The 11,237-nt window shown below is 42.4% G+C and overlaps 1 protein-coding gene across 2 annotated transcripts; it reads right to left on the bottom strand.

Annotated features, from left to right (window-relative positions):
* Positions 1 to 27: 27 nt before the first annotated feature.
* Positions 28 to 10,473, bottom strand: sltm (SAFB-like, transcription modulator). Of its 2 annotated transcripts, XM_018739660.2 has the most exons (20): positions 10,275 to 10,473; positions 9,263 to 9,350; positions 9,101 to 9,156; positions 8,434 to 8,461; positions 6,765 to 7,233; positions 6,125 to 6,168; positions 4,214 to 4,326; positions 3,905 to 4,054; positions 3,614 to 3,729; positions 3,373 to 3,527; positions 3,174 to 3,274; positions 3,034 to 3,090; positions 2,777 to 2,922; positions 2,309 to 2,489; positions 2,103 to 2,227; positions 1,791 to 1,958; positions 1,379 to 1,702; positions 1,038 to 1,230; positions 675 to 832; positions 28 to 536 (listed from the first exon to the last, which is right to left on the bottom strand). In XM_018739660.2, exons 1-20 carry the CDS (start codon positions 10,407 to 10,409, stop codon positions 431 to 433), a joined length of 2,913 nt encoding a protein of 970 aa, XP_018595176.2. In that variant the 5' UTR covers positions 10,410 to 10,473; the 3' UTR covers positions 28 to 430. The 2 variants fall into 2 exon arrangements, with proteins under 2 accessions (XP_018595176.2, XP_029112126.1); XM_029256293.1 differs by lacking the exons at positions 9,101 to 9,156; positions 9,263 to 9,350; positions 10,275 to 10,473 and having other exon boundaries at positions 6,765 to 8,267; positions 8,434 to 8,449.
* Between the last annotated feature and the right edge of the window lie 764 nt (positions 10,474 to 11,237).

Here is an 11,237-nt window from a genome sequence, read left to right as displayed (position 1 = left end):
TAAAAGGAATAAATACAGAGCCAGCTAACAAGATGTATAATTTAATAACTTCAAGGGTATCCGAAAAGGACCATAATGAAATGAGGCTCTTGTTAAAGAACGCATCATAATGCAGCCACTGTACAAAATGGGTACTTCCTCAGGAAAAGGGCAGTTCTGAAGCCACATATGAAAACTTGTTACAAATAAACTAAAGCTGTACAAGTCTTAACCAAATATCAGTAATAACATGTGCACAGTTTCCATTTCATGGGCACAGCAGAATTGTTAGGAAAGTTTACAAGCATCTATACACATAATGGCTCGCCTTCAACTTAATTCAGCCATTTAGGACATACTGAAAATAGAAACAATTTAAAAATAGTTTAAAAAAAAAAAGTTTTGCAAAAAAGCTCAGATTTCACTAAAGGAAGGCGGTGCAATGTAGGAGCTAAAACCTCCTCTGGGCATTTTTGAAGGACTTGAATCCACCACCACTTCCACCAGACATGGAGCTGGTGATCTGCACTATTCTGTTCATCCCTGTTGAGGAATGGCTATAAAAAGAAAGGAAAATGTTTGAAATTCTTCCAGAAGAGCAGTTTGTATACAAAACAAGACAGGTTCCCCGTGACTTAGATTAACTGCAAAATGCAAGGGAGACAGTGGCTTAACAGCTTCTATGTGGTCATTACCTGGAGTGGTGCCCCACCATGCTGCCTCTGCTTTCCCCCATTCTGCGGTTGTCAGGGAAACCTCCGCTCTGGCCACTCGGACCACCATGCCACTCCTTCCTGGGACCTGAATCGCGGTTGTGTCGCTCTACTACGACCTGCCGTCCTGTGCTGAAGTGCTACAAAAAGGTCACAAATATAAAACATCTAGCCAGATGCCTTTATTTGCTTTATATTCACTGGTGCTAATTTAAAATCTAAAACAAGTAATTTCACTGGTTACATGAAAACTATCACAAATTATAGGAAAACTTTCTCCCCCCCAAAAAAAAAAAAAAAAAAAAAAAAAAACTTCATCAATGGAGCAGAAAATGGCTAGCTAACCTGTTCAGCCATCACCATGGGCCTGCCTCCATCTCTATCGTTGAAACCGGATCGGCGGCTAGATGGGGGTGGAGGAGCGCCATCTCGGGCACTGAAGCTGGTTCTTCCGCGACTAGCTGAGGGGGTCCCCCTAAGCCCCGAGTCGGGCCCATCCCGTCCAGACCGCTGCTCAGGCCGCAGCCGCACTGCTCCCCTGCACCAGGGCAAGTGAATTACCACCACCCATCGCATACATTTTTTTTTTTTCCCTGTAGCCTGACTAAACATTTAAGAGACTTGAAGCAATTAAAAACGCTGTCTACATCATCAGCCCACACATCTCCTACAGAATGAGCCCTTACCGGATGTCCCCCTTGTTTGACACAATCTCTGCTGCATTTTTCCAGCCTCCATGTGCAGAATCCCTCGGAGACCGATTGTGGGACAGGTTTGGCAGGTTTCCCCTGCCTCCGGCTGGCCTTTCGGGCAGAGTCACTGTCCTACGCTCATCCCGATCCCTCATGTCTCGCCGGTCTGTGTCTCGCAGGTCGCCACGGGGAGGGGGGGGGGGCTCTGGCCTCCTAGCATTGTCAAAACCTTTGGGATAGCGATCAAACCCAGAGCTCTCCCTCCTGGGTGGGGGCCTGCTTTTCTTTGCCTCAGGCTCACCCTCAAAGCGGCCACGCCTGCAGGACGGGAGTAAACCCCGGCTCAGCCCTCAGTACAGACACCACCACTATGTTCCCAGGATCAGACAGAGGCCTGCCTGCCTACCTTTCAAACGCAGGAGGCTCCACTGATGAGCCCTCGAAGCGACCCCTCTCCCGGGGGCTGAAATCAGCAAAGCGATTCTGCTGCCGACTGTAGTCGGAGCCCTGGCTCATACGGCCTTCTGCCTCTGGATGGAGCTTCTTATTGCCATTCCAGTATGGATCTTCCCTCCTGTGTGGAAAAGAGATCTGTGACTTCCTGGCCCAAAATCACCCCAAAAACAGTGTACAAGATCCCCTGTATTCTTGAGTGCACAAAAAAATGGGGGGGGGGGACCCTCAACATGACAACAAGATATACCTCTGGCAGCATTACCTGTGGTCCACATCACGTCCCCTCTTCAGGGAGTTCCTCTTCTCCTGCTCATAGCGCAGCTGTTCTTGCTGTCGCCTCAATTCCTCCCGCTCACGGGCTAGGCGTTCCGCCTCCTTTCGCCGCTCCTACAGGGAAAAAGTACTACCCTTAATCTCTGGAAGAGCCTTGGTTATGCATCATGGCTTCTGCTCTGAACAGAGCGCTACCTGCTCAATGCGTATCCTCTCTCGCTCCAGCCTCTCTCGCTCCATGCGTTCACGCTCCAGTTTCTGCCTTTCCAGCTCTAGCCTCTGCCTCTCTCGCATGAGGTGCTCCCGCTCCTCACGCTCTCTCAACAGACGGATGCGCTCACGCTCCCGTCGCTCCCGTTCTGCTATCTCCCGCCGCCTGCAGTAGTGGGGAAAGGGGTGCAGTCCTGTTAGATGGTCCAAAATCCCTTAAAGCACTCCTCGTCCTAAAGGCAGCGGTGCAGCCGAGATACCACGCCACTTGCATCACTTACAACTTTTTATTCTTACTACAAATAAAGTCAGCACTGAAATACTAGAGGAAACTTTTTATTCAAAGCACCATAGTGAGCTTCATCTGTGTTGCATTCACGTAATCTTTTTGGCCTTCTCTGTGAACACATTAACAGTATTCAGGTCAGACTGGTGGTCAGCTTCTGACTGTACCTTCGAAGCTCCATTGCTCTCCGGATGCGCTCTAGCCGCATGAGGCGCTCTCGCATGCGCTGCTCCTTCATCTTCTCAAAGGGAAGAATGTCCTTACTACCTCCCTTGCTGGGGAAGACCCGGCCCTTGTTTCTCAGCATCTCCATCTATAAGAGCCACAAGGGGAGTTCTGTAAGATGTATAACAGACAACTGCAAACTAGACAGAGAAAGCAAAAGAAAATATTTTAATTTGTGCACCACAACAAAATAACCAACCTCTTCTGGAGGAATGAACCATCTGGGCCGGCGAGGCATCACATTCAGGAAACCTGGCTGGAAAAACAAATCCTATACTGATTAGAGACTATACTGCCACATTTCATTTGGAACAAAGCAGTTCAGGAGGTGTATGATACCTTGTCGAATCTTCCTCTTCTAAATGGAGGCCTGATTTTGCTGAAGGCTGGTTCTGCTTTGGTCTGATCAATCACCACCATTTTTCCTGGACTCTTTACACCTACAACACAATACATTAATACAATTTGTGTCATGATCAATGGAAGTTTAAGATTAATAAACATCACCTACAAGGTTTTAATCACAAAACATACTCACGCCCATGTTTCTTTTCCTCTTTCTTACAGTTGTCTGTGCTTGATAATGATGCCTCCGACTTTGCACCTTTTGTCTCTTGTTTTTTGGATGTATCCTTATTGTCCTTCTCAGAGGGCTTATCGGATTTTTTGTCTTCCTTCTTCGATACAGGTATTCTTTCACGAAAGAATGTAAAAAGTTGAACACTGAAAATTAAAACTGTATACTAGTAAAGAAGCTTTATTTGCCTTATTCAACTTACTTGTTTGTGGGCTTCATCCCAGCTGCTGTCCGTTTTTCTCCTGAGGTTTTACTGGAGCTTGTTTTCTCTTCCCCTTCCTTTTTGGAAAATTCCTTTTTGAATGGGTCACTTTTAACCTGACAGCACAACATTTTACACAAGAATGGCACCATGTGATTCAGGCTCTTCTGAAAATCAGAACCTACAAGATCTGACCTGCAATTCATTTAAGAACTATATAACTTCCACATAAGACATCACATAACAAAAGAGCTAGAGTTTAAAAATAATGAATGAGATTCTGAAACTTACCCTGTCTACGGAAATCTGCTGTCCATGGAGTTCTGTCCGGTCAATATGAGAGATACATCGGGCCACCTCTGCGCTTGAAGACATGGTAACCAAGCCGTAACATTCAGCTCCTGGGCTACGAGCATTTGTTACAACTTTGGCACTGAAAACCTGAGGTGTGAAAAATAAGTTTAGTACAAAATTACATTCTCTCCCCCCGGTATAAATTTAGAAAAATTTATCATTTCAGGTAAATCACACATCATTTCAGGATGCATTTAGAAGTTAAAACTGTAAAAATAACCATTTATGGTAAAATATTAGATGTACCTTTCCGTATTTCCCGAACAAGTTCTTGAGGTCAGCTGCTTTGGTGTTAGATGACAAACCGCTCACCCACAGGTTGCGCGTTGAACTGCTACTGCCTCCGCCACTCGCACCGCCTAAATAATACATCACCCTACTGAGGGCATGTTCTGCACAGGATCTGCAACACACAGCACCCTTCCTCCACATGTCGACAAATGCGTTCCAAAGACAGTTTGCTGTGCCAAATGTAGACACCTCAATAATATAATATCCCCTTTCAGCAGATTTACACTACTAAACATCAATATGACACCAGAATACTTCACGGGCCTGACTTGTGGCAAGGTTAGGATATATAAAATAACATATGACCTCTGTGTTTGGACAAGTAATGTTTCAAAAAAATTACTTTATTCCAGCTACAGGTTACTGAATCCCTAACAGAAATGTAAACGTAAACAATTACAATGGTTAAAAATGTGCAATTCCACTGCATGACAGGCATTAGCACTACTGTATCATTTCATGACAAAACACTGGATTAATTACTTTTGGACCAAACTACAAGAAATACTAAACATTTTCATAAACCTCTGCAATGTTCTCCACAAAATTGTAAGGTTTGTTTTTTGTACATTTAAAGTGGGGGGAGGCAGCAAAGTTTTTGCCTTGGGACACCATTATTATTAACTGCTTGAAGGCAACGTTAAATAAAATTTCAAAACCCCGACATACTAAATATGAAAGTTCTAAGTTGATTATAATTTATCATATTCTATTATGAAGCTGTATTAAATACATTGTCTGCCTTAAGAAGACATATGGATGACATTTCTTCCGACAATCTTGTAAAGAAATTGTTGAACTCTTCAAGTTTGGCACATGCTGTAAATAAGCACATGGCAACAATGATACTACAGTGGCCTAGTGGCCCATTCAGGGTGTGTTCTGCTTAGCTTTGCACCTTGTACTTCTGGGATAGGCTTTGGACTGCCACAACCTTGACTTGGATGATTAAGGATAGTGAGAGATTCCAATAACAACTGGAATCTTGTTTTTAAAGCACTCTCAGCAGTAGTGGATAACTTAATACAACGAGCCAGTTTATCACAAAAAGCTTATGGTTGGGCCCCCCCCAAGGCATAATTTCAGGAAGTAACCCAAAAATGTTGTTTACAAATTCACCATCCAACATGGCTTCTATTTCTAGGCAATGTCAGCCACTACACAGCTAGTAGTGACCAGTGCTTTCAACTCGGAAGAAATGTTCCTAAAAGGCAATTGCTCTGCCTGAAGATTGCTACCTTGACTCCAGAAAACAATGTAAAATCTGTCAGATTCAAAATGTCTTAATTTGTCAAACTTTGATTTAGAAGCTGTGTTCAACAATCAACTTCAAGTAATTATAAACTGAGTAATTAACTCCCTGTAAAAGAGTTAATGATAAAATCACAGTGTACAAAAGCAAACTGCACCAAACAGAAGTACAGTGTTGCCACTGAAGATGACCAAGATGAAGCTGAATACTGAGCTCAGACTCCCGTGGAGCCCCAACTGGGTACAGCCAGTGCACCGTCTGCTGCTCTGTCACTCACCCTTACAAGGCATCCCTTGTGTCTCTACATATAACCACATAATTTATAGTAGGTATAGATTTTACAAATGCTTGAGGGCCACAATACATGAGATGGCAGGCTGCGGTTTGGACACCAGAGTAGAGGAATTTTAGATGGAAAAAATGCCAGAATAGGACATGCCAGGTTGAGCCAATAACAGTCACCAGAATTCATGATACCAGTTACAGCAAATACTGAAGAATGACTAACTACAGTGTCAATATTCCCTTTTCACAACATATGAGCAAAGCCAGTTGGCAGGATAACAACAAGAACTTCCTCCCATAAGGCTCAGGATACAAGATTACAAGCTTACCTTTTTCATCCTTTGACATCTTTCCATCCTTGTCTTTCGAAGAACTACAATGCAAACATTTCAACAACAGAAAAAGAAACAATAAAATGAATGCCCATTCACAAAATTAACTGTGCAAGATAAAGGAATAACACAACCACCAGTTTTGTGATTTACAAAACAGCCAAAAAATAAAATTCCCACAGGCAAGGCTTGCACTTGGACAAAATTCCCATAATGGCTTCTTTCATTGCTTTTCCATGGTTGACAGGTGGGTCAGGTTTTCTGCCAATTTATTCCCTGGGTAAATGAAATCTTCTGGAGTGGGCTGAACTTCTCAGAGAACCACTTCATACGATTGTGACAAAACCTCTGACATCACAAGGACTATTCTTTAACCCTTATGTGGGAACTGGAAAAGGCAATAAAAGTGCTGGAAATGTAAAAATAAACAGCCGTGTTCTCATCTCCTGGTTTATGCCATAAATTACTCAATTTCAAAAAACAAACAAACGAAAAGCAAAGGGCAGGATTAGGTACACCAATGAACATCTTTAGAAAAATAAAAACAAAAATCTTGAGGCTACCCACAATGCTGTGTTCTTAGTGAGAGCTGGAACGTGGTAGTAGTACCTTAAAGAACTGACATAGAAAGACAAACCTCTTTGCTTGACCTGTTGCCCCAGTAGACGAGGGGCCTTTCTTCCCAGAATCCTTTTCTTTGTCTCCCATATCAGCTTTCTTCGAGGTCTCCCTGCTTTCCTTCTTGGTAGGGTCAGCCTTCGGTCCATCATCTTTCTTACCATCTTTATGACCCTCTTTTGCTTCCGCCTTCATGTCTTCCTCTGGGCTCGTCTCGGCAGAGGGCTCTGGCTCATCACAACCCTTGCCTGCCTCCAAATCTGGAAGTTTCACATGTTTACCTGTGTCCAGGAGATCATCGCCATCCACATCCAACGTGATGGCATCTTCTGCCTGGATTGTGACGGATATGTTATCGTCCTCAACTTCTTTAGAGCAGGCAGCGGCTTCGCTTTCGCTCCCCGCCACTTGTTCGGCCTCTGCGAGGCAATCTTCACAGGGGTGGTGTTTAGAATTTTCACGAGTACCATCATCTGTATCAGTTACATCTGAGGGATTTAACAAGGATAAAACATGGCAAAAAACACATTTGTTTAACATACACAATTCTGTGCTAGGGGACCTAGAGAAAGTAGAATAGAAAGAAAGTTTAGCATTAGCGCTCACTGAAGGTCAGAAAACCACACAGGTGTACACAGAACATACATTCCTCATTGGAAAAATTGGTGTGATGCAACAATCTTGAAGTGACTTTAACCACCAACACTTTCTCACAGTCCTTGCAGAGCTGCAAGAGCAATCCTGTGTTTTTCACAGAAGTTCCAGTTCTTCATGGATCATCCAAGTTCTTCAGTTTGGAAAGAAGGAGAGGAGGGTGATACTCTAAAGGTGAACTCCACTTCAAGGCAACCCCCTGCCTTTGGTATCTGTGTCCCAGGGACAAAAAAGTCCAAAAAAAAGGAAACTGAACAAGCCAGATTCCATTTTCTCCAAAAGGTGCTCACAAGATCTGACGCCAAAACCCCAATCTTCTGACATAAGCTACGTCCCATTTCGCACAAGGGGCGTATGACAGGGAGTGAGCATGATCTTCTGTCAGATACTGTCCACCACATCTAGGAAGCTTTTCAGCTCACATCCATGACAAAAGGTGCAGGATTTCCTCTTCAATGAGTTCCACAATGGGCCATGGATGAGTGCGAACGCTGACAAGTGGTGTCCTTTGGAGCCATGAACAGTTGGGAAGAAGAGACTACTGAAAAAGGTCCTGATGGGTAAGCAGCTCCCTCGTGCTAACAATCATCCAGCCCAGTCACCTCCATCTTCTTGGCCACCAGAGCTCCTCTGTGTGCAGGCACGTGAGAGGAAGGACATGGCAACTTGCTTGAAACCTTCAGTGCTCCTTGTGCATCATGGATGATGAGCACAATTCTGATGGACACTGTTGCCTTCCATTTCTCAAAAAAGAGGATTTCTTCTTGAAAAGAATTTCATAAAAGTAAAAAACAATGCCGATATATGCATGAGTCCAGTCCATTTCCTCCATGTGCAAGACAAGCATCTCTTGAGCTGAGAACCAACCCTGTGCCAGTTTAACAGAGAAGAATTGCAGGTGGGCACAGTTTGTCCAAACAAGAAGTAAAGCGGTTAAGAGGGAGGTGTACTGGTTTTCCAACCTTCAAACAATGGGCTTTACCTGTTAAACCCAAAGATGTTAACACTCCAGTAGCGAATGAGAACCTACATACCTTTTTCAATGTCCTCCTCTTCAATTTCCTAAGCATAAAAACCAAATACATACTCAACTGTCTGTGGTACAAGTATAATATTTAAAATATTAAGTTTTAAATCAAACCAAAATTTATAGCCAAATTTAACAAAAATACACATGGACATTCCTGACCCAATCAATGCAAAACAAGTTTTATTACACTAAATCTGAAAAATGCAAGCCTTATTTTTCCAATTTGAATGCAGGTTACATTACAGCAGGGCTACCATCAATGGTACCAACTTCCACTGAAAACTATAAAATTTTAGCTGTTCCTTGTTTTTAGTATATTTTAAGTATTGCTATTGTCAGATAATGAATTAAAACTAGCTGAATACTTTTTGTGAGCTTAATTTCAAAGCAGAAACAAAGCAGTTGGAAAACACTATTCTGATGGACAATGAATGCCCGGAACCATTTTTCAGATTGAGTCTTGAACTTAGAAAGGTCTAACATTACCCTTCCCCCCATCTCGCTCCATATCAAATATCCATTTAACCTCAAGCGCCATATCAAAGTCACCCCAAAATGTAAATCACTTTTCTGTTGAAAAGACTATTTAACAGTACTCAAAAGGCTCCAGTGAGCTCTGACAATGTATAACATTCCTTGAGACAAAGTCCAATCTAAACCACAAGGCCCACCTTCGAGAAAGGCTCTTCTTCAACAGCGTTTTCAGTGTCCGAGTCCAGTTTTCTTCCTATGCAAAAACAGTGCATATTCGACATAGAGAATCAGAATTTAAAGATCAGTTACTTTACGTATTTAGACATGCCACAGCTCCTCATCGCATTCAGTTTTGTTACCTTTGGATTTTGCATTTTTCCTAGTAGGCGTGTCTGCAAAAAGTGGGATTTCAATGTTTTCTGGATCTCCGCCTTCCTCTTCAATGGCCTAAAACACACCAGGTAATTTTTTCTGAATGTAAAAAGCACAAGGGCCAGCAATACTGAAGTGTTTAGGCCCATCACCTTAAACGCAGAGTCGCAAGCTCTACTTCTATTCCTTCTACTGTACCTTCAAAGGTCCTAAATTGATACAGTAAGAATATTCTGGTTTCATGAAAGGTTATAATATAAGTTTTACTATCCAACATTGCTGTCACCTTAGTTATCGGTACAAATAAACGCTATCAACAAATGCCATGGTGGTAATGCAGGGAACACCTTGCTTGCCATGATCATGGTACTTAATCGTACGACTGTATCATTCATGAAAAATGGCTGTAATATGAACGTGTAATTTTTGAACACGTAGTTGCCAACGGCGAGGAATAAAAAGCTGTTTGTGTTTCAGGAAAACAGTCAACAGAGATTGACGATTAATAAACTCCAGTCTAGCTGTATGAATCTCCGATCTCGGAAGCTCGAAATTAACGCGTCGCACTGTATCGAACAGCCCAAATTGAAATGTAATTTAATATAATTGGCCAATTCACCCTGCGTGATGTAAGTGCAGAAACGATGCTATTTTAAAGCGAAAATGCCAGTTAGTTATAAGACTTTTCAGCCAGCCAGGTGGCAGGTCCCGCGTCCATATGATCCGATGATGATGCTGGAGTGAACGAATCAGTCTGTTGATGACTAGTAACACGAGATTTACTAACCCGTTGTTCACAACCTCCGGCTACACACACGAAGGTAGACACACCAGAATTCTGACTACAGCGTTACCCCTAGTGTGAAATGCATTGCAGAGTAAAAAGAAGAATCGTGCTCAGAAAGCACGGGGCTTCAGGGCCCCACTGAACGCCGTGGCAGCAGTTAGCACTAGCCAGGTTCGTAAACAGTGGAATGTGAGCTGGTAAACCAAACGTACCTGCTTCAGTCTAGCGATGAGGACGTTTTTCACCCCCGCAACATCTAGATTTCGTCGTTTGAGCTCTGTTTTCAGATCTATAACTCGCAAATCTGTTATTTTCTTAGTCTCTGTGGAAATGGCAGTAGACGCCATTTTGGCAAGCAGATAGAAGACCTGCGTCCCACCAACGTTAATGGTACTTTGAAATGTCCCGGATGACGACGCGACCTCTTACGTCATGAGGCATAGTGCGCTTTATTTGTGTTGTTCGATGATTTGGGATCAGAATAAGATCCTTCGGATCGTATGTATTATAAAGTAAACCATAGGCAAAACAACCAGGATGTCTCCCCAAATTATTATTATTATTATTATACAGTTCTAACACTCACAATACAAGAACATTAATCCAAAACAATCAAACCTAGCCAGGGCCGGGCAAGTAAATAAAAAGAATAACTAAATGAATAAAAATAAAAACACAAATTAAAAAACACTAATAACCAGAGACATTACATACACATTTTAAAAATATTACAATAATGTACAGTCTTATTGGCCTTCTTAGTACTTACACTCCTCAATGGTGTTTACATACTGTTTAATTTTCGTTAAGAAAAACAACGAATATAGGTTTTTATATTTGTAGATTTGGACACGTGTAAATATTTGGCTAAAATGATTAATAAATTAATGATATGTGCCTGTTTCTCTACTTCTATCAAAATATAAAAATCCAAACAGTACACATTTATTCATAGCGCAAAGCAAAATCCTTACACAGGTTTATTAGTAATACATTTAAAGACATCTCTCCATAGCTTTTTGGTATAACAACAGTGCCAGAAGAGGTGAGGCACCGTTTCTGGGTGCAGGTTACAAAAAGAACAATCAAGCATGTGTCCCCAAGTTGTCAGACCCCTGAACTAAACGGAACTGGTTGGTACAGGGATGGCAGCCTATCTTCTTTATACAAATCAT

This window comes from Scleropages formosus, chromosome 11 (assembly GCF_900964775.1).
Source record: "Scleropages formosus chromosome 11, fSclFor1.1, whole genome shotgun sequence".
NCBI classification, from domain to species: domain Eukaryota; kingdom Metazoa; phylum Chordata; class Actinopteri; order Osteoglossiformes; family Osteoglossidae; genus Scleropages; species Scleropages formosus.
This window is presented reverse-complemented; position numbering and strand designations above follow the sequence as displayed.

Excerpts from the sequence above, each read along its gene's own strand:
- sltm (XM_018739660.2), bottom strand. The coding sequence starts at position 10,409 with ATGGCGTCTACTGCCATTTCCACAGAGACTAAGAAAATAACAGATTTG. Across the intron at positions 3,730-3,904 it reads AGCAGATTTCCGTAGACAGG|GTTAAAAGTGACCCATTCAA; the intron begins GTAAGTTTCAGA and ends TTGTGCTGTCAG. Across the intron at positions 833-1,037 it reads CCATGGTGATGGCTGAACAG|CACTTCAGCACAGGACGGCA; the intron begins GTTAGCTAGCCA and ends ACCTTTTTGTAG.